Consider the following 23,797-nt stretch of genomic DNA (forward strand, 5'->3'; position numbering starts at 1 on the left):
AAGGTAAAATCACTTGTAGTGAGCGGGATGGAACCGGCAGCAGGCTGGCACCTTGCTCCAGACCCCGGTCGTCTCGCTCCCGACCGGGTAGACAAAATCGTAATCAGTGGGTGGGAATTTGCAGTGGGTAATAACGGCCAATTAACAGCGTTCGCCGTTATTACCCCTTTGAAACAGACCGCAGCTTCAGGAAGTAGCGCATGCACATCTAAACGTGGAAATCCTGAAGTTGCGGTCAGCCATTCACGGCTCCGACTCTGGCTGCGCTGTACCCCTCCCCCGTAACCAGCAATCAGTGTAATCAGTGAAATCAGTGAAACTGACAAAAACTTGGGCTTTTCCACATTACCTCAAGTTGGATTCGGTGTAACTGGGGTTTTAACAGCGTATTGACTGCTAAACAAATGTTATGGCCCTGAAACACAAATTAGTTTCTTGGAGTGTCAAATTTCTCCATTATGAGAAAAATTACAATTTTTAAGAAACTTTTAAAAAATTACACTTTTTATAAGTTTGAGCATGATTATTTCAGGTTCTGCCTTATCCCTATGTGAGAGCCCCAATCTTTGTTTTACTCTCCAACATTTTTTTTAAATCGGAGAAAAGCAGGTTCCCATTGCCTGCTTCTCTATCTGCAATTTGATTGGCTACTTAGACAGCTTGTTGATGTCATAGCAGATCGCATTAAGGATTCCCCCATTAAACTGCATTATACTTGTATGCTGAAAAAGACAAACTTTTCGCAATCTCGAGATCTCTGGATCGCTTTCATTAGGGCCAGTGGCGAATGCCTTTGCTTCGCCGCTGCCCACAAATTCCAGCCACTGGAGCGAGTTCTTATCGTCACCCCAGATTGTCTCTTGCAGTTATGTAAGGCAACACATTTCCACAGTTAACTTGTTTTGTTTCTGTCAAAAGGAAAGTGATTGCAACCATCCTCCATTGACTCAGAAATCGAGGCATGAAGGAAGTAAACGTGTAGCTCATCACGCCCACTGACATAAAAAGGCCTGCAAAATGGAAATGGGAACCTCAAATCCCTTTCACGAAAATGAAAATTAGGATTTTTAAGAGGAAAGAGGAACACACTGAAACCACCCTTCCAATTCCCCTTCCTGCTAAGAGTTTCACTGGCTTTACTGCCACCCGCCTCCCCTCGCCACATCCTCATTTTTCTTGCATCCCTTTCCCCCATCCTATTCTCCCCCCACGTCCTTTTCCACCCTCCCCTTTGCCCCTCTGCTTAGCCCCTCCCCATCTCCATTTCTTTCCTTCCTCCCTCCCTCTCTCCTTGCCTCCTTCCCCTTCTCCCTCCTCTGTTGGGGTCCAATCAATTCCCCATTCTCTAACCCCATTTGATCCAAATACTGCACTTGGTCTTGACATCCCGTTTGCAATGCCGTAGGAGATCAACTAGTATATTAAAAGTCTTGCGGTCTTCAAATCCTACTTCCCGTGGGCCCAAGTTTCGAGCCGCGCCTAGAACGGCGCGCAGTCCCGACCTGGACGCCCGTTTTTCGCGCCACAAAATGCACCTAAAGAAAATTTCCAGATTCTCCAGCTCCCTGCAGGTCGTTTCCAGCTCGGCACAGCGCAGCAGGAGCAGTAGGGAGCGGAGCTAGGTCCCTGCGCTGAAAACAGTGCCGGGACCTCTGCACATGCGCGACAGTGGGAGCGCATGTGCAGTAGCTTCAGGCGCCCAAAACAGTGTGGGAGGGGCCGAACCATGCAGCCCCTAGCCCTGGCCGAATGGCCTCACTGGGGCTGCGTGAATAAGGCTCCTCCCACGGCCAGTTCCTGCTTCCTCCCGACCCGACACGACTCCCGCTTCCCGCCTCCGGACCGGACCCGACTCCCGCTCCCCCCTCTCCCCCCCGAACACCTGGACTGGACCCGACCCGACTCCCGCTTCCCCCGCCCCTGGACCGGACCCGACACCGGCTCCGCCCCCCCCCCCCCGGCCCCCGGACTGGATCCGACCTGACCTCCCTCCCCCCCCCCGACCTGACCTTCCTCTCCCTCCCACCGCCCCCCCACCGGCCCATTCAGCCTCCCTCCCCCATCTCCTTTACCTCCCCCCCCCCCATCTTCTTTCCCCCCCTGCCCACCATCTCCTTTCCCCCCCCACCATCTCATTTTCCCCTCCACCATCTCATTTCCCCCTTCTCCCCCCTCCCTTCCCTCCCCCTTCTCTCCCTCTGCTCCCCTCTCTCTCTCCCTCCCCTCGCTGTCAGAAACAGACACGGACAGGCAGAGAATGAGAGACACACACAGACAGACAGACAGACAGAGAGATAGAGACACTGACAGAGACACACTGGGGGGTGCTGATCCCAGCACGCAGTTGGAGGGCTCCCGGTGCTGTAGTCGGTGAGTAGAAAATGTTTTATTTATTGATTTTTTTTTTTAATTATTTTTTAATTAATTTTTGATTGATTTATTGGTTGATTTATTGATGTATTTATCACTTATTATTGATAATGGCTCTTTATTTGTAAAACTGAAGTGTTTAATGTTTGTAAACTTCCCTTTAAACCCCCCCCCACCCCCATTCCCTACGCCTGATTTGTAACCTACACCTAATTTTCCAAAGCGTCGACAAGGTTTTTTCGAGCGTACAAAAATCTTCACTTACTCCATTCTAAGTTAGTTTGGAGTAAGTTTTCACTGACGAAACTTTGAAAACAGGCGTAAGTGGCCGGACACGCATCCTTTGAAAAAAAAATTCTGTTCCAAAGTGAAACTGTTTTAACTGACTAGAACTGGAGCAAACTAAATGGCGAGAACTCCGATTTCTAAGATACTCCGTTCTACACCAGTTGCTCCTAAAAATCAGGAGAAAATCATGTTGAAACTTGGGACCAGTGTAACTAATTTCACAACTATAACTTTCTGATACTGGGCAATCTCCTGTGGCAATACACATGGGCGTTGGGTTGGATTTTCACTTTGTGCCAACATTGAGTAGTGCCCAATGTCCTTGCCTTCTAGAACCCTAAGCCAATTTGAGGGTCTCATTTTCATTTGATCGGTGATCTGCAAGCGCTAAACCAGCACTAACAGGCAACCAAGGTGGATGGCAACTTCCACGGAATTAAGCCAGAGGTAATAGAGTGAACGGAGTGAGGAGGATGTGGATGGCCAGTAGTGAGTGGCAAGATTTTTGTGGTGCCAGGAACAGCATTCATGAGCAAGACCCCTATAAAGGACCACTGGTTATGCTGCATAATGACGGGGCATGCACGTTACACACTTTACTCATTGGTATCCGAAACTTACACTGAACATTTGAACTGTATGGGACCCCAATTAGCATGTTAAGAGTAGCCTCCCCTCTTATGCAAGGATGTAGTGGTGCTGCATGGTATAAGGAATATAAATATGCCAAAAGACTTTGAAAAACTGGGGCAGGTTTTGTTAGAGCAGAAGAGATTAAGGGGTGATTTTATGGAGATGTTTAAAATTTTGAAGGGATGGGACAAAGTATAGTGAAACAGACCGTTTCCGGTGGTTGAGTGGGACTAGAACAGGACATAGATACAAGATTAAAGTGTGTCGTTCAAAGAGGAGGATGTAGGAAGAGGAGGTTTGTTACAGCTGCACCCATCCAGCAAGTAGAGTATTCCATCACACACCTGACTTGTGCTTTGTAGGTGGCAGAGAGGCTTTGGGGAGTCGGGAGGTAATTAAGTCACCACAGAATGCCAAGCCTCTGACCTAGTCTAGTAGCTACAGCATTAATGTGGCTGAACCAGTGAGTTTCTGGTCAATGACCACCCTCCCACCACCCCCAAGGATGTATATGGTTGACGATTCGATGGTGATGCTGTTGAATGTCAAGAGGGGATGGTTGGACTACAGTAGCTTCCAGTTTGTTATCAGGAGTCACTGCGTTTATTTTTAGTTTTTTTTAAAACTGAATTCGGATTCATAAATTGGACTGCAGCATTCAATAAAAAGGTTCACCACCGTCTTCTCAAGGGAAACGAGGGTGAGTAATAAATATTGGCCTTGCCAGTGATGCCCACATGCATAGAACAAATTTTTAAAAATATTGTATCGACCCAACTTCATCTGCCAGCACTTATACTTACAAGCAATTATATATTTAAACTGACAGTTCTGTTCATTCACACCATTCAGTATTTCCATAAAGTTCCTTGCTTTTTCTCCCAAAATATTTTACCCCACCCATCCACATTAAATTGCATCTGCCACTTATCTCTTCCCCTTACTCCGATGCCACTTTCTCCCCCTTCAAGCATGTCTCTTTGTTCCACCACTCATCTCTCCTTTAAAATCCTTGTACACTCAAATCCCATCACAAGTTTCTCCTCAAAATATCCACCCTCCTTTCTAACCCCAACCTCTGCACATCCCTTGTGATCTTAATCTCCATCTCAAAGGTTATTTTATCCTCTCCCCTCGGATTTCAGTTCCTTCCTGCCCAAATGTGAGGAGCTCACAGACTTCGTCACCAAGATTGAGATCATCCTTTTTGCTGCTTCTGCTGCTTCCCGATGCTCACCAAACCAAGCTTCCCCATAGACTATCCCTGAACCTGTCACAGAAAGTTGTTGAGGCCAGTTCTTCAGATATATTCAAAAGGGAGTTAGATGTGGCCCTTATGGCTAAAGGGATCAAGGCTTATGGAGAGAAAGCAGGAATGGGATACTGAAGTGCATTGTCAGCCATGATCATATTGAATGATTTCTCCTCCATCTCCCCTCATGCCCCTTCCAAGCTTATCTTGTCCATGACACCTACCTCCTGCTCCCTGGACCCCATTACCACTAAACTGGATGGCCATTCTTCCTGGTCCCCATGCCAGCTGATACTGTAAATGGTCCCTATCCTTAGGTACTGTTCTCCTCTCTCTTCAAAACACACATCCTCATCCTTCAAAAAAAAACTAATCTTGGCCGACCTGTCCTTGTAAACTACGGCTCTATCTTCGAATATGCAAAGGTATTGAATGTGATGTCACCTCCCAAATGCATACCCATCTTTCTTGCAGCTCTGTTTCAATCTCTCCAATCACATTTCCACCCTTGTCAGAGCAACAAAACGACCCTAATCAAAGCTACAAATTACATCTTATGTGACTGTAATTGTGGTTCACCCTCTTTGACATCTCTGCAGTTTTTGACACGGTCAACCACGCCATTCTCCTCCAATGCTTCCCGTCCATTGTCTAGCTCAGTGGAACAGCCCTCACTTGGTACCACTTACCTGTGGATGGTAGCTAGAGTATCTCCAGCAGTGGCCTTTCTTCATGATACTGCAGCTGTTACCTCCAGAATCCAGTAGGGATTCAACCGTTGCACTCTCCCCTTTCTCATCTACATGCTGCCACTTGATGTAATATTCAGACATGGAGTCAGCTTCCACATTTACAGTACAGCTCCACCTCTCATTATCCCTCTATCGATCCTGACATTGTCTCATTAGATTGCGAGTCCAACATCTAGTCTTGGAAGAGTCATAATATCCTCCAGCTACACGTTAGAAGGCTGATGCCATCGTCGGTTGGATCGCGTGGGGCTCAGGTTGAAACACTCGAAGTGTGTTTTCCTGGCGCAGGACATTGAGTTCTTGGGAAGAAGAATCGCAGCAGACGGCTTCAGACCCACTGACGCCAAGACGGAGGCCATCAAGAACGTGCCGCGACCACAGAACGTGACGGAGCTGCAGTGGTTCCTGGACTCCTTAACTATTTTGGTAATTTCCTACCTGGGTTAAGCACCCTGCTAGAACCCCTACATGTGCTACTGCGCAAGGGAGACGACAGGGTATGGGGGAATTCACGAGAGGCTGCCTTTACGAAAGCCAGAAATCTGTTGTGTTCAAACAAACTGCTTGTCCTGTATAATCCTTGTAAAAGATTAGTGCTGGCTTGCGATGAGTCGTCATACGGGGTTGGGTGTGTGTTACACCAGGCTAACGAATCGGGGATTTTGCAACCGGTCGCTTATGCGTCCAGGAGTTTGTCCAAGGCCAAAAGGATCTACAGCACGATTGAAAAAGAGGCTCTGGCGTGCGTTTACAGGGTAAAAAAAATGCACCAGTACTTACTTGGCCTCAAGTTTGAGCTTGAAACGGACCACAAGCCGCTCATATCGCTGTTTTCTGAGAGCAAAGGGATTAACACTAATGCCTCTGCCCACATCCAAAGATGGGCACTCACGCTGTCGGCATACAACTATGTAATCCGCCACAGACCGGGCACAAAGAACTCGCAGATACTCAGTCGGCTGCCATTGCCCACCACCGGGGTGGAAATGGCACAGCCAGTGGACTTGCTCATGGTATTGGATGCATTTGAGAACAAGAAGTCCCCCGTCACGGCCTGCCAGATCAGGACCTGGACCAGCCAGGATCCTTTATGTCCTTGGTTAAAAAAAACTGTGTCCTCCATGGGAGCTGGTCCATAGTCCCAGCGGAGATGCAGGAGGCGATTAAGCCGTTCCACAGGCGCAAAGAAAAAATGTCCCTGCAAGCGGACTGTCTGTTGTGGGGCAATTGCGTGGTCTTGCCCAAGAAAGGCAGAGATACGTTCATTTGTGAACTGCACAGCACCCACCCAGGCATTGTAATGATGAAAGCCACAACCAGATCCCATGTATGGTGGCCCAGCATTGACTCAGATTTAGTCATGCGTGCGCCAGTGCAACACTTGCTCTCAGCTGACTAATGCACCCAGAGACGCACCGCTAAGTTTGTGGTCGTGGCCCTCCAAACCGTGGTCGAGGATCCACGTGGACTATGCAGGCCAATTTCGAGGCAAAATGTTTTTGGTTGTCGTGGACGCTGATTCAAAATGGATTGAATGTGTGATAATGTCTGTAAGCATGTCCACGGACACAAATTGAAAGCCTATGAGCCATGTTGCCACGCATGGCCAGCCTGATGTCCTGGTCAGCGACAATGGGCTATGTTTCACCAGTGCTGAATTCAAGGAATTCATGACCCGCAATGGGATCAAGCACATCACATCTGCCCTGTTCAAGCCCGCATCCAACGGCCAGGCAGAAAGGGCAGTTCAGACCATCAAGCAAAGCTTGAAACGTATGTCGGAAGGCTCCCTGCAGACCCGGCTATCCCGGGTGCTGCTCAGCTACCGCACCAGACCCGACTCACTCGCCGGAGTTCCCCCAGCCGAACTGCTCATGAAAAGGGCACTCAAAACAAGGCTCTCTCTTGTCCATCCTTATCTCCATGATCACGTGGAGGGCAGGCTCCATCAACAAAGTTTGTACCATGACTACGCAAATTTGTCACGTGATATTGAGATCAATGATCCTGTGTTTGTATTCAATTATGGAAATGGTCCCAAATGGCTCGCTGGCACGGTCACAGCCAAAGAGGGGAATCGGGTGTTTCAGGTCAAATTGGTCAGTGGACTAACGTACAGAAAACATTTGGACCAAATCAAATTGCGGTTCAACAACTGCTATGAACAAACCGAAGAAGACACCACCAACTTTGACCATCCAACACATACACACACACACACACACACACACACACACACACACAAAGAGGCAACTGACATCATGGTTGACCACGAAACTCACCATTCCCAGCAGCCTGGCAAGCTCGGCTGCCCAGCAGCCCAATGAAGAACTAACCAACTCACCCACACCCGCATTTGTACCGAGATGATCGACAAGGGAGCGAGTAGCCCCAGCTGGTGTCACCTTATAAATAAGTGTACTATTGACTTTGTGGGGAGTGATGTTATGTATTTAACCCCTTGCAACCTGTATTACACTACCACCAGAGGGCCTACCTGTTGGAGTCCCAAGGAATCCCAGCATTTCTTGGGAGCACGGTATACAAGCAGCCCACCCTCGAGGCTCCTGCATTCTGAAGTCTCATTAAAGGAGCTAAGGTCACACTTGCTCATTGTACACAGTACTCAGTTTCATCCTTTATTGTGAGCTTATCAGAAAGAAGGACAAGTAAATCACTGTTTCACCTAGGCCCTGTTTGGGGAGTGGGAAGGGAGGAGGTAAAAGGGCTGGCGTTGTGTCGCCGGCACTTGCATCGGAAGGTGCAGTGGGAAGGGGGGGCTGCTGGGGCTGACTGCGGAATGGACAAGGGTGTCGCAGAGGGAGCAGTCCCTTTGGAATGCTGAGAGGGGAGGGGAGGGGAAGATGTGATTGGTGGTGGGATCAAGCTGGAGGTGATGGAAATGGTGGAGGATGATCCGTTGAACCTGGAGATTGGTGGGGTGAAAGGTGAGGACAAGGGGAACCCTGTCGTGGTTCTGAGAGGGAGGTGAAGGGGTAAGAGCAGAAGTGCAGGAAGTAGAACGGACACGGTCGAGGTCGTGGTTCTGAGAGGGAGGTGAAGGGGTAAGAGCAGAAGTGCAGGAAGTAGAACGGACACGGTCGAGGGTCATGTTAACCATGGCGGAACACATATCAGAGGCAATAGTGTGCGAAGGTGGCATCGTCAGAATAGATGCGACAGAGACAGAGAACCTGGGAGAATGGAATGGAGTCCCTACAGGATGCAGGGTGGGAGGAATTGTAGTCCAGGTAGCTTGTGGGGGTCAGTGGGCTTATAGTGAATGTTTGTCAATAGTCTACCCCTAGAAATGGGAGACAGAGAAGTTGAGGAAGGGAAGAGTCTAAGATGGTCCATGTGAAAGTGAGGGAAGGGTGGAAATTGGATGCAAAGTGAATTAAATTTTCTAGTTCAGGGCGAGAGCAGGAGACGGCCCCAATACAGTCATCGATGTACTGGAAAAAAGAGGTGAGGGAGAGGGCCTGAGTACGACTGGAACAAAGAATGTTCCACATATCCTACAAAAAGGCAGGCATAGCTAGGACCCATGCAAGTTCCCATAGCAACACCTTTAATTTGGAGGAAGTGAGTGGAGACAAAGGAGAAGTTATTCAATTTGACAAGACGTTCAGCCAGGCGGGTGAGGGTGTTTGTGGATGGGGACTGGTTGGGCGCCAGCTCGAGGAAGAAGCGGAGTGCCCTCAGGCCATCCTGGTGGGGGATGGAAGTGTAGAGGGATTGTACATCCAGTGAAAAGGAGATGGTTGGGGCCAGGAAATTGGAAACTGTTAAAGTGGCGGAGGGCATCGGACGAGTCGCTGATATAGGTGGGAAGAGACTGGACAAGGGAAGAATAAATAGAGTTGAGATTGGAAGAAATGAACAGGCTGAAACGATGGGTCTACCGGTGCAGTCCTGTTGGTGGATCTTGGGAAGGAGGTAGAAATGGGCTGTGCAGAGCTGGGGAATTACAAGGTTGGTGGCTGTGGAGGGAAGATCTCCAGAGGAGATGAGGTCAGTGATGGTATAGGAAATGATGGCTTGATGTTTGGTCGTGGGATCATGGTCCAACGGGAGGTAGGAGCTGTCAGAGAGTTGGCGATTAGCCTCTGCAAGGTAGAGGTCGGTTCACCAAACAACAGAACTACCCTTGTCGGCAGGTTTAATGACAAAGTTGGAGTTGGATCTGAGAACGCGGAGTGCTGCAAGTTCAGAGGCAGGTAGGTAGGTTGGAGTGAGTGAGGGGAGCAGAGAAATTGAGTCTCATCGGCGGTTTGCAATGAAGAGATCTAGAGGACAAGAGGCCAGAAGGAGGGGTCCAGGTCGAGCGAGAATTCTGAAAATGGGAAAGGTCAGCTGTGCAGAGGAAAGACTCCTGGCCGAAGTGGGCGGAAAAAGAGCTGAGCGTCGTGCTGAGCTCAAAATTCATTGAGGTGGGGGCACAAGCGGATGAAGCTCAGGCCTTTGCTGAGGACTGATCGTTCGGGGTCAGAGAGGGGAAGATCAGAGTGGACAGTGAAAACATGGCAGGGGTGAGATTGGAAGGGATGGGGTCAGAGGGAAGTGAAGGAGGGGGTGGTTTCGGAGGGGTGTTGGTATCCAAGAGTTGTTGAAGCTTATGATCCTTGACACCTGAAAGGAAAAGAAAAAGTTTTTTGTTAAAGTGCTGGATGTGGCGAAGGATGAAATGGAACTGCGGACCAGGACAGCTTAGTCGGTGCTGCTGAAGAGAGAGGTCGAGAGTGCGCTTGTGGCGGCGCATAGCATTGAGTGTGAATCTCGGGATGCGGCGAGAGCAGTGGTTCGAGGAACGTTGAATATCTCAGAGATATCTGTAATCCTGAGTGGATCCAAAACATGAAGGGTGGAATTTCAGTTGGAATCCACATGGATTAAATCAGATATGGAGACAGTTGCTGAGGAAAGAGATGTGGCTGTGAAAACGAGTTTTGGCAGATACTTGATCGAACATGAGAAGGGAAACAGAAAGCAATGAAGATGAACAAGGTAAAAGAGACAAACAGGAATCCCGTCTGAGGGAAGAGCAGAACTTCAAGGTATTTCAGATTCCAGTATCCTCTGTATCCTAATTAAGCAATGTTTGTTTCTTTCCCTGTTGGACTAAGAACATAGGGAGTGAATTTCCTTGCCGTATTTGTACTACATAATTGGAGTAAGTACATTTATGTGGAAAAAAAATCAGGCAGAAACTGTTTTTGGCAGTATTCCACCATTAAATCGCTCCGTCCTTTTATGGCCTTTCCTACTTTTGGGCCACTAAGTCCCGAGTGCTCAATTAAATTTATGATATGAAGGTCAACGGCACTGCAGCGCAGATGTCTACAGCAGATTCCAATGAAGCTCCCACACACTCCATTGGTGCCTGCAACAAAGATAAAGCTTCCCTGATGTTGCCACAAGACAGCTGTAGGCTTAAAAGTCAAAATTGCCAGCACATAGGTATGGTATTCCTCAAACATCCTGCTGTTCAGATGAATAACGAAGAGTTCTTGGTCCCACGCCTCTGGAACCACAGGGAGCCTGCGCTGGGAAGGTGGCACATCCTCACCCACTTCCTTCTGCTCTGTGAATCACCAGGTATCACATCCTCACTGACAATATCTAGCTGCCCCAACAGGAAAATTTATATGAGCTGGTGCCTGGGAGTGAAGAAACAAGTGACACAAGAGCGGCCGAAAACAGCGCGAGACCAGATCGGAACGGGAGATTCCGGAGCAGCACCAACCGACCTGGGAGGGTAAGAAGTAAAAAGAAATCAAAGCATGCTGTCACAGGAAAGCGGGGAATTGATTGGTTGGTCAGTATTTCTCTCTTTTTCTTGGTCATTGCTTTAAATTGAGAGCCGGGATTAAAAACTAAACATTCAAAACTTGAAAACTTAATTAATTGAATAAAAGACATTAGAAATGGCAGGGGCATGCGGTATGTTGCAGCTGAAACATGTGGGAGCTGGTGGACACCAGCGTGATCCACGGCGACCACATCTGCAGTAAGTGTTGGCTGCTCAAGGAACTTCGGCTCCAAGTTGATGAACTGGAGTTCGAGCTTCAAAGTCTGCGACACATCTGGGAGGGGGAGAGTTACCTGGACGCGGTGTTTCACCAGGCAGTCACACCCCTTAGGTTAAATAATTCAAATTTGGTCCATGGTCAGGGACAGGAGGGTGTGATTACGAGTGAGTCAGGTATGGTGACCCAGAATGTAGTGATGGAGGAGCCTCAGCCCTTGCAATTATCTAACACGGATGAGGTTCTTACTCCATGTGTGGACGAGAGCAGGGATTGCAGGGAGGGAGAGCAGGGACTGTAGGAAGGATGAGCAAACTGACCACAGCACCGTGGTACAGGGGCCATTCAAGTTTGGGCAGTAAAAAGGAATGTGATAGTGGTAGGGGACAGTATAGTTAGGGGGATAGATACTGTTCTTCTGCAGCCGAGAGCGCGAATCCCAAAGATAGAATTGCCTGCCCGGTGCCAGGATTAAGGACATCTCCTCTGGGCTGGAGAGAGACTTGGACTGGGAGGGAAAAGATCCAGTTGTCATGGTCCACGTAGGTACCAACGACGTAGGTAGGACAAAGATAGAGGTTCTGCTGAGGGAGTATAAGCAGCTAGGGGCTAAATTAAAAAGCAGAAGCACAAAGGTAATAATCTCTGGATTGCTACCTGAGCCACGAGTAAATATGCATAGCGTAAATAAGATCAGAGAGTTGAACATGTGGCTCAAAGATTGGTGTGGGAGAAATGGGTTTCAATTCATGGGGCACTAGTACTGGGATACGAGGGAGCTGTTCCATCGAGACAGGCTTCACTTGAACCAGGCTGGGACCAGTCTCCAGGTGAATTGAATAACTAGGGTTGTAGATAGGGTTTTAAACTAAATACAGGTGCAGCGCCTAAAATCCGGAACCCTCGGGACTGAAGCCGTTCCAGATTCCGGGTTTTTCCAGACTTTCGATCCGTTTCTGACGTCACGAATCCAGGTTCGGGTATTTCTGGATTTCGGAACGTCAGAAAATGGGGAGGATTCCCGCCGAGGAGCTGTTGGGGTGGTCTGGCCTCACCGAGGATGTCGTCGGGCGGGCCCCGCCGAGGAGATTGTCGTCGAGCAGGGGTCTCGCCGAGGAGGTGGTCGAGCAGGGGCGGCCCCGCCCCACCGAGGAGGTTGTCATCGGGCGGGCCGGCCCTGCCGAGGTAGTGTTCGGGCAGGCCCCGCTGAGGAGGCCCCGAGGTCGGCAGGGTCGTCGGGTCCAGATTCCGGAACATTTTCGGATTCCGAACGACCCTGCCACCGATCATCCCAAGTCCGAAACTCCGGATTCTCGACGCTGCACCTGTAGTGGGGGTGGGGGGTGGGGTAGGGGGGAGGGATCCAGTGAGCAGAAATGTAAAAAGTCAAAGAGAAAGGAGAAGGCAAATGTGCAGGGTAGCGATAGGGGTAATGATAACCAGAGTGTGACAGGAAAGGACAGAGCGTATACACATAAGAAAGCATCAGAAAGAGTCAGAGTCAGGAAAATTAAAAGCTCTTTATCTGAATGCACACAGCATTCCTAACAAGATAGATGAGTTGACGGCACAAATAGAAATAAATGGGTATGATCTGATTGCCGTTAGAGATGTGGTTGCAAGGTGACCAAGGCTGAGAACTGAATATTCAGGGGTATTTGCCTTTTTGGAAGGATAAGCAGGAAGGAAAAGTGAGGTGGTGTAGCTCTGTTAATAAAAGATAAGATCAGTGCAGTAGTGAAAAATGACATTGGCTCAGAAGATCATGATGTAGAATCAGTTTGGGTAGAGATAAGAAATAATAAGGGAAATAAGTCACTGGTGAGAGTGGTCTCTAGGCCCCCTAACAGTAGCCACACTGTGGGACAGGATATAAATCAAGAAATAATGGACGCTTGTAAGAAAGGTACGGCAATAATCGTGTGCAATTTTAATCTTCATATTAATTGGACAAATCAAGTTGGCAAAGGTAGCCTGGAAGAAGAGTTCATCGTGTATGCGGAATGGTTTCTTCAAAAAATACATTGTGGAACCAACCAGGGAGCAGACTATTTTAAATCTGGTAATGTATAATGAGTTTGGATTAATTAATGATCTCTTAGTGAAGGATCCTCTTGGGAAGAGTGATCATAGCATGGTGGAATTTCAAATTCAGTTTGAGGGTGGAGAAGCTAGGTCTCAAACTCAAGTCCTGAACTTAAATACCGGCAAATACAAAAGGTATGAAGGCAGAGTTGGCTAAAGCTTACTGGGATAATAGATTAAAGGGTAAGACGGTAGAAAAGCAATGACAAAAATAAAAAATTAAAGTCCTACCTTCCGGATCAAACTCCAATTCACCTTTCTGCACTCGGCACGGGAAGGCAGCGGGCCTGTGCAGGAGGCCACTCGGTCTGGGCTAGGGGCAGGACAACGCACTGGGAGGCCACTCGGCCTGGGCTAGGGGCGGGACAATGCACTGGGAGGCCACTCGGCCTGGGCTAGGGGCGGGACAATGCACTGGGAGGCCACTCGGTCTGGGCTAAGGGCGGGACAACGCACTGGGAGGCCACTCGGCCTGGGGTCGGGGCGGGACAACGCACTGGGAGGCCACTCGGCCTGGGCTCGGGGCGGGACAACGCACTGGGAGGCCACTCGGCCTGGGCTCGGGGCGGGACAACGCACTGGGAGGCCACTCGGCCTGGGCTAGGGGCGGGAGGGAGCAATTCAACAGAGAGGCTGGTTTGGGAGAAAAATAACTTTGTGGTCTGCAGCCTGTGTGTGCGTCGCTGAGGCGTGAGTCCAGGGTCAGCGGGAGGCCTATAAAGGCCGCGAGATCAGCAGTCGGGAGATGCGTCGCTCAGGCGTGAGTCCGGGGTCGGCGAGAGGCCTATAAAGGCCACGAGATCAGCAGTCGGGATGTGCGTCGCTGAGGCGTGAGTCCGGGGTCGGCGAGAGGCCTATAAAGGCCGCGAGATCAGCAGTCGGGAGGTGCGTCGCTGAGGCGCGTCGCTGAGGCGTGAGTCCAGGGTCGGCGAGAGGCCTATAAAGGCCACGAGATCAGCAGTCGGGATGTGCGTCGCTGAGGCGTGAGTCCGGGGTCGGCGAGAGGCATATAAAGGCCACGAGATCAGCAGTCGGGATGTGCGTCGCTGAGGCGTGCTTGTGCAGCTACAGGGAGAAGGGAAAAAAGTAGAAAGAAACAGAAAGGTGACGTCACTGCCAAGGGGGTAAGTGATTGGCTGGTGATTGGTGAGTAGTTTTTCTTTTTTCTCTGCTATAACAGTGAGTAAACTTTAGCATTGTTGTTGCCAATTTAAGTGTATCTAAGGGTTAAGTCATGGCAAGAGAGCTCGGTCACGTGATGTGCTCCTCCTGTACCATGTGGGAACTCAGGGACACTTCTGGTGTCCCTGACGACGACATGTCTGGGAAGTGTATCCGCCTCCAGCTCCTGACGGTCCGCGTTGCGGAATTGTAGCTGAGGGTGGATTCACTCTGGAGCATCCACGATGCTGAGAATGACGTGAGTAGCACATGTAGCGAGTTGGACTTACCGCAGGTGAAGGGTCCACAGCCAGATAGGGAATGGAAGACCAGCAGGAAGAGCAGTGCAAGGAAGGGAGTGCAGGGGTCCCCTGCAGCCATCCCCCTTCAAAACAGATACACCGCTTTGAGTACTGTTGAGGGGGATGACTCATCAGGGGAGGGCAGCAGCAGCCAAGTTTATGGCACCGTGGCTGGCTCTGCTGCACAGGAAGGCAGGAAAAAGAGTGGGAGAGCGATGGTGATAGGGGCTTCAATTGTAAGGGGAATAGATAGGGGTTTCTGCGGCCGCAACCAAGACTCCAGGATGGTATGTTGCCTCCCTGGTGCAAGGGTCAAGGATGTCTCTGAGCGGGTACAGGACATTCTGAAAAGGGAGGGTGAACAGCCAGTTGTCGTGGTGCACATTGGTACCAACGACATTGGTAAAAAAAGGAATGAGGTCCTACGAAACGAATTTAAGGAGCTAGGAGCTAAATTAAAATGTAGGACCTCAACAGTAGTAATCTCGGGATTGCTACCAGTGCCACATGCTAGTCAGAGTAGGAATCGCTGGATAGCTCAGATGAATATGTGGCTTGAGCAGTGGTGCAGCAGGGAGGGATTCAAATTCCTGGGGCATTGGAACCGGTTCTGGGGGAGGTAGGACCAGTACAAACTGGACGGTCTGCACCTGGGCAGGACCGGAACTAATGTCCCAGGAGGAGTGTTTGCTAGTGCTGTTGGGGAGGAGTTAAACTAATATGGCAGGGGGATAGGAACCAATGCAGGGAGACAGAGGGAAACAAAATGGAGACAGAAGCAAAAGACAGAAAGGAGATGAGTAAAAGTGGAGGACAGAGAAACCCAAGGCAAAAAACACAAAGGGCCACTGTACAGCAAAATTCTAAAGGGTCAAAGTGTAATAAAAAGGCAAGCATGAAAGCTCGGTGCCTCAATGCGAGGAGTATTCGGAACCCAGGAGAGGGCTCTGAGCTAGTTAGAGTGGGTGAGAGCTCAGATCAACAGGGCCCCAAGAAAGAATGCAAAAGGCAGGAGGCAACAGAGCAGAGTAGCACTGGGGTAAGTGTAAACCACAAGGTGATAGGAAGGGACAATATGTATGAATATAAAGGGGCTGCAGGAGGGGTCAAAACTAAAAATCATGGTTTAAAAACTAGTATTAAAACACTCTACCTAAACGCACGCAGCATTCGAAATAAAGTAAATGAGTTGACGGCACAAATCATTACAAATGGGTATGATTTGGTGGCCATTACAGAAACGTGGTTGCAGGGTGGCCAAGACTGGGAATTAAACATACAGGGGTACCTGACAATTCGGAAAGATAGACAAGAAGGGAAAGGAGGTGGGGTAGCTCTGTTAATAAAGGCCTTTAATAATATCAGGGCAGTTGTGAGAGATGATATTGGCTCGAATGAACAAAATATTGAATCATTGTGGGTGGAGATTAGAGATAGCAAGGGGAAAAAGTCACTGGTGGGCGTCGTTTATAACTTCGCGGTGGGGCGGGCAATAATCAAGGGAATAATGGAGGCATGTGAAAAAGGAACGGCAGTAATCATGGGGGATTTTAACCTACATATCGATTGGTCAAATCAAATCGCACAGGGTAGCCTGGAGGAGGAATTCATAGAATGCATACGGGATTGTTTCTTGGAACAGTATGTTACAGAACCTACAAGGGAGCAAGCTATCTTAGATCTGGTCCTGTGTAATGAAACAGGAATAATAAACGATCTCCTAGTAAAAGATCCTCTCGGAATGAGTGATCACAGTATGGTTGAATTTGTAATACAGATTGAGGGTGAGGAAGTAGTGTCTCAATCGAGCGTACTATGCTTAAACAACGGGGACTACAATGGGATGAGGGCAGAGTTGGCTAAAGTCAACTGGGAACACAGACTAAACGGTGGCACAATTGAGGAACAGTGGAGGACTTTTAAGGAGCTCTTTCATAGTGCTCAATAAAAATATATTCCAGTGAAAAAGGGCGGTAAGAGAAGGGATAACCAGCCGTGGATCACCAAGGAAATAAAGGAAAGTATCAAATTAAAAACCAATGCGTATAAGGTGGCCAAGGTTAGTAGGAAACTAGAAGATTGGGAAAATGTTAAACGACAGCAAAGAATGACTAAGAAAGCAATAAAGAAAGGAAAGATAGATTACGAAAGTAAACTTGCGCAAAACATAAAAACAGATAGTAAAAGCTTTTACCGATATATAAAACGGAAAAGAGTGGCTAAAGTAAATGTTGGTCCCTTAGAAGATGAGAAGGGGAGTTTAATAATGGCAAATGTGGAAATGGCTGAGACCTTAAACAATTATTTTGCTTCGGTCTTCACAGTGGAAGACACAAAAACCATGCCAAAAATTGCTGGTCACGGGAATGTGGGAAGGGAGGACCTTGAGATAATCACTATCACTAGTGGGATAGTGCTGGACAGGCTAATGGGACTCAAGGTAGACAAGTCCCCTGGTCCTGATGAAGTGCATCCCAGGGTATTAAAAGAAGTTATAGCAGATGCATTCGTTATAATCTACCAAAATTCTCTGGACTCTGGGGAGGTACCTGCGGATTGGAAAGCAGCTAATTTAATGCCTCTGTTTAAAAAAGGGGGCAGATAAAAGGCAGGTAACAATAGGCTGGTTAGTTTAACATCTGTAGTGAGGAAAATGCTTGAAGCTATCATTAAGGAAGAAATAGCAGGACATCTAGATAGGAATAGTGCAATCAAGCAGACGCAACATGGATTCATGAAGGGGAAATCATGTTTAACTAATTTACTGGAATTCTTTGAGGATATAACGAGCATGGTGGATAGAGGTGTACTGATGGATGTGGTGTATTTATATTTCCAAAAGGCATTCGATAAGATACCACACGAAAGGTTACTGCAGAAGACAAAGGTACGCGGAGTCAGAGGAAATGTATTAGCACGGATCGAGAATTGGCTGGCTAACAGAAAGCAGAGAGCCGGGATAAATGGGTCTTTTTCGGGTTGCACGTTTGCAGCAGAGTCTTGCCCAGCACCGAGAGACTGCCCTCAGCTCAAAAGCAGGCTGGATAAGACTCGGGTGCATGGCTGAGGTTTGTTCAGTGCAGCCCTGGTCAGTGTGACCGTCCTGGCTTATCGCATTGCAAACAGAGGCCTGTGGAACCAGCCCTGAAGACTGCACTTCATGCGATGGTTCCCCATATCTGCTGCACAGAAGGCACACAGACTCGAGCGTTACTGCGCATGTGCGGCCATCACTTTTTTCCATCGCGCATGTGCAGACGTCCCGGCACATTTTCCAACGCAGAACACAGGCTCCACCCACCCCACACCCCCCGAGGCGACTGGCCACGCTGCGCGGCTGCAGAGACGAGGCCAGACAGCAGCAAAAGTTGGAACATTTTTTTTCTGGAGCATCTCCTGACATACTGAATCGCCGGAACTTGGGTAAGTGTGCAAAAAAAACGGGCTCGGCCAAAATTGAGCCCAAAGAACAGTGACCTACAGAGCTAGTGCTGGAAGGTGGGGTTAGGCTGGGTAGGTCTTTTTCTACCGGCACGGACATGATGGGCCGAATGGCCTCCTCCTGTGTCGTAATTTTTCTATTCTATAAATTATACCTGTCCCTGATCGAATTTGTATGCTGCTTGAACTTTATGGCACGTTTTTTATTTTGTATTATTTTCTGCTAAAATAGTGTATAATGGTGGTGAAACTGACAGACATCCTACACTATGGAAACATCAGCAACACTGTACAAAGATGGGGAGTCCTCAGCGTGGCCAGCGAGACCAATCGGAAAAACTGCTACAGGTCAATAGAAGAAAGCAAGTCCAGCCCATAATGAGGTCAGCTCCACCAGGACATGCCATAACAAAGTGCAAGCAGCATAAAAATGCGATGAGGGACATGTAGAATTTTTAGAATAGAAAAATTACGACACAGCAGGCCATTCAGCCCATCGTGTCCAGTTGAAAAAGAACTGCCCAGCCTAATCCTACCTTCCAGCATTAGGTCCGTAGCCCTGTAGCTCACAGCTCTTTGGGCCCAAGTTTCCACACGATAAAAAACGGGCGCCCCTTTGAGCTGCGGCGCCGGAAAAAAAACGCGCGATTCTGGAGCGCTTTGCAGCTCCTTGTCTGTTTGGTGCGGCGCCCAGGGGGGCGGAGCCTACACTCGCGCCGATTTTGTAAATGGGAGGGGGCGGGTACCATTTAAATTAGTTTTTTTCCTGCCGGCAACGTTGCGCGTGCGCGTTGGAGCTTTTGCGCGTTCGCGCACGCGCAGTGTGAAGGAAACATTGGCACTTGGCCATTTTTGTAGTTCTTTGTAGCTATTTAATTTTTGAACATTTTTTAATAAAAGCACATTGCCATCAGCACATCAGCACTGAGGCTTCTTGCAGCCTTCTCACTGTCTCCTCCTCCCCCCCCCCCGCGGGAACGAACGGGTGCCTCAACTTGTGAGGCTGACTGCAGCATTCTCTGTGGTTGAAGCACTTTCACACAGGTAGGAAGATGGTTTATTTAATCTTTTCTTTGCTTATAAATGTTTATTCAGGTTGGATTTACTTGTATAATATTTGTAGAAGTATAAATAAGGATTTATTGTAGAATTTAATGACTTCCCTTCCCCCACCCCCTCACCTCGTTCTGGACGCCTAATTTGTAACCTGCGCCTGATTTTTTAATGCGTAGAACAGGTTTTTCAGTTCTACAAAAATCTTCACTTGCTCCATTCTAAGTTAGTTTGGAGTACGTTTTCACTGTGGAAACTTTGAAATCAGGCGTCAGTAGCCGGACACGCTCCCTTTTGAAGAAAAAATTCTGTTCCAAAGTAGAACTGTTCTACCTGACTAGAACTATAGAAAAAAAAAATGTGGAGAATTGCGATTTCTAAGATACTCCGTTCTCCGCCAGTTGCTCCTAAAAATCAGGCGCAAATCATGTGGAAACTTGGGCACATTAAGTGCACATACAAGTAATTTTTAAATGCTCTGAGGGTTTCTGCCTCCACTATCCATTCAGACAGTGAGTTCCAGACCCCCACCATCCTCTGGGTGATCTTTTTTCTCATCTTCCCTCTAATCCTTCTGCAAAGGGAATTAGATCCTTCCTAGCCACTCTATCTAGGCCCCTCATAATTTTAGTCACCTCAATTAAATCTCCCCTCACCCTCCTTTGTTCTAGAGAAAACAACCCCAGCCTATTCAATCTTTCCTCAGTTAAAATTTTCCAGTCCTGGCAACATCCTCATAAATCTCCTCTGTACTCTCTCTAATCTTTCCTGTAATGTAGTGACCAGAACTGTACACAGTACTCAAGCTGTGGCCTAGCTAATGTTGTATACAGGTCTGTGGTTAACTTATTCTTCTGCTCGAACTGTGGGTTGCCTGTGTGAATGCACGAGCTATGAAGAACGTTATTGTGCTGCTTCAGCATTTAAAAGGCTGCAGTGTTTTTAAATGGCTATATTCTGAGTTGAACAGGAAACATATGTGACTGTACATGAAGATTGCAGTGAAATAGAGTCAACGTATGTCCGAGCACAGGGACGGTGGATGAACGGGACATGGTACGGCTTCGGATATGGACAGCAGAATCCTGCATGAGCTTAAGTTTATGGAGGGTGGAAAATAGGAACCCAGTCAGGAGCAAGTTGGAATAGTCAAGTCTGGAGGCAGCAAAAGCATGGTGAGGGTTTCAGCAGATGAGCAGAAGCAGGGCGGAGTTACGCAAGTGGAAATAGACGGTCTTAGTGATGGCATGGATATGTAGCCAGAAGCTCATCTCAGGGTCAAAAACAACACCAAGTTTGCGAACAGACTAGTGCAGCTTCAGACAGTTGCCAGGGAGAGGAATGGAGTCAGTGGCTAAGGAACGCAGTTGTGACAGGAATTGAAGATATTGGCCTGAATTTTAAATATTTGGCAGGTTGGGAGCCAGGCACTCGAAAGCGGTCAGGAAACATGGGAGAACAGGAATCCCGCAGGTCCTTCCAAATTTAACAGATTATGATGCTGGCTGGCTGTGGGCGGGTAGACCCATGGCACTAGGCCGCAGAGAGGAGGGAGGGATCACTGGGGGCCTGGAGGAGGAGTGGGGGAAAGAAATCAGCATTGATTGGGGCTGAAGTGCCAATTCAGGGTCCAAAGAAGCAAGGGTGGGGTCAGGCACAATCGTGGGTCACAGTAGCAAGGGAATGGAGGGATTCAGGAATGATCGGGGGCCAGAGGAGCATGGGGGTGGTGGGATGGGGGCCAGGTGAGCATCGGGGGGCCAGGTGAGCATCGGAGGGCCAGGTGAGCATCGGAGGGCCAGGTGAGCATCAGAGGGCGATGAGTAGCATGGGGGTGGGGTTTGGTGAGTGGCCTTGTGGCGGATCGGAGGCCTCGTTGGGGGGGGGGGGGGGGGGTGGTGGAGCCTCCTATCGCAGAGGATGGGTTCAGCAGAGATGCTAGATCCAGAAGGCAAATGTAATGGGGTCCAGTGCTTCCTAGCAAAATAAAGCCCAACCCCAGACACGCACCTGGTGACACGTGGAGTGAGGCGAATCGGATATAGCCGGCTTCAGCGACGCCATTGAATGTTTTTGCTTCCACTCCTTCCACCAGTAAATCAGGTACATGCAGACCACCATGATCTGCATGAGGAAGCTCACAAATAACAGACACAGCATCACCAAGGTGAGGATGCCCATGTACGTGCCGCGCAGGAACGTCACAGTCTCAAAGAATCCGATGCCGAATAGATAGTGGAAGAATGATTCTGGCGGCGGCGGAGGACTGGCCCACCATGTCGAGTAGAAGTCGCTGGTCATTTCCATAAAGTCGTCGAACATGTCCTCAAACATGGTCGGCAGACCGACCGCGCGCCTGAGCGCACCTGCTCAAGGAAGACGACCGATATAAAACAAGAGAGAAGCGACGATCAAATAGAGAATTATATATTCTTCAACAAAGAAGAACACAAAACTTGATAAAGTTTACAAATTTGCTCCAATAAAAAGCACGTCCGCAGTCAGTGCAATACTGTCAGCGATAAAAGCCGCTGGCGGCGCGGCCCGGCTGCCGCCGGCCTCACTGACTATTGTTGGGTCACAGCAGGCAGCCTGTCCGGGTTATCCCATCAGCGGCGGGGGGGGGGTGCGGAGGTGCTGGGCTGTCTAGAAAATACATTTTATAACAATGTTCAAAAATAGAGGGGGAAATAATGGAAGGTATGAAAAAGAATAACCATCTATTCACTTTGGTACTTCAGATGTAGTGTTTTTTTAAATTTAAAAAAAATAACGGCGCAATTTCTGCCCTTTGCTATCCGATAGGCAAGGCCATTGTGTGACGCTCTGTAAACGCGTTGCTTGGTGATATTTGACGCAGTGAGAAACACTTGCCGGAGCGTGGCTCGCGAGCTTGGTGGGTTGGCGGGTAAACTTCGCCAGGAAGCTGCTGGGTACATGCAGAAACTGCAGATAAAACACTTATCGTCAAAGCTGTTGGCATTGCACTAATGTTTACAACAGATAGTAATGGCAGATTAAAATGGTGAAACAATGTTTCTTAACGAATTATTTTTAAGATTGGCATATAGGTAACAGAAGTTCAAAGCTGAAATGAGTATTTGTCATTACCAATAACTTCGGTGCAGGGGCATTGTAATATATTCTTTAGAACATCACTAACAAACACACTACACAAAATGGCTCCAATACATATAATGTGACTACATCACATGACCCTTTTCTTATCCACGAGCAGTAGTTGCATTACTACAGTAATCCACTAGGTAGAGCTATATTACACTTTGCCATCCTTAATGAAGAAGGAATCATAAAATAATCATCCTACATAACTTGCATGGTTATACACAACAAAAGATATGGACTTATTTTGCCATATTTACCAATCAAACTTAACCACTGGTTTTCTGTTTCGAAGAGGATACCTTCGCTCTCGAACAGAATTTTCCGAACTTGATTTCGAAATTAGACTCATTCTCGGCTAAGCCCGAGGAGAGTTTTTCTCCAAGGGCAACCCTTGATTGACATTTTGACTCTTTACAACTTCAGACTGTTTGTCTACCTGACTCGGACTCAGACTTAAATTCTGACTTTGTCTTGAATTTGTATCTCGTACATCTGTAGGATTTTCTACTGGTACTCTACTTGTAACAAGACTATCTGACTCATCAGAAATAATCGAATCATTCCAACTTTCAACTCCTTCCACATCTGTAGGTAAAATATGATCAATGTGAACAACCCTAACCCATCCATGATCAAACATCTTGACCAAATATGTGCGAGAGCCACACATCTTCACTACTCTTTCTGGTAACCATTTATGGTGATGGTTTTTCACTCTAACCTTCTGATTCAATTTCACACCTCTCTCTTACTCTACCTCAATCACATTTCTCTTTCCGTCTTAATTGTTTCTCTTCTACTGACTAAGCCAAATTTGGCTTTAGCAACAAGAACCTGGTTCGTGGCTGTCATTTGAGAAACAACCCTGCTGGTGTTCTACCAGTAGTTGTATGAGGAGTATTACGATAAGAAATTTGAAATTTTGCCAAGTTGTGGCCCAATGACGGCTGTCGTTTCTTTGGATTTGAATCCAACATTTGCTTGATGAGGGCACATTTTACAATTTGTACTGTGCGCTCTGCTGCACCATTTGAAGCATGGTGGAATGGTGGAACTTTGGTAGGTTTCACATCATTTCTCCTCATGAACTGTGCAATTCTTCTGAAGAAAATTGCGGCCCATTATCAGACACAATTTCTTCTGGGAGGCCATATGAAGGAAACAATCTCTGCAAATTGTCTAGTGTTTTACTTGTTTTTTTCCACATGTGAAACACGTCTACCCACCTCAAATGACTATCACATTGAACAATTGTTGTCCTTTTAGCTCATCAAAATCTACATGTAACCTTTGCCACACCCTGGG

The 23,797-nt window shown here is 48.1% G+C and overlaps 1 protein-coding gene across 6 annotated transcripts in view; it reads right to left on the reverse strand.

The window, feature by feature from the left end:
* Positions 1–21,922, reverse strand: part of LOC139274999 (uncharacterized) — a 209,864-nt gene extending 187,942 nt beyond the window's left edge. For all 6 annotated transcript variants that reach the window (XR_011595647.1, XR_011595648.1, XM_070891830.1 and 3 more), the window contains exon 1: positions 21,377–21,922. Coding sequence is in view for 4 of the 6 variants with exons in the window: in XM_070891830.1 (XP_070747931.1) it covers positions 21,377–21,700 (324 nt within the window). In the remaining 2 variants the exon portion in view is untranslated. The remainder of the gene's footprint in view (positions 1–21,376) is intronic.
* Positions 21,923–23,797: the final 1,875 nt, after the last annotated feature.

Source organism: Pristiophorus japonicus, chromosome 10, assembly GCF_044704955.1.
Source record: "Pristiophorus japonicus isolate sPriJap1 chromosome 10, sPriJap1.hap1, whole genome shotgun sequence".
Lineage (NCBI taxonomy): Eukaryota > Metazoa > Chordata > Chondrichthyes > Pristiophoridae > Pristiophorus > Pristiophorus japonicus.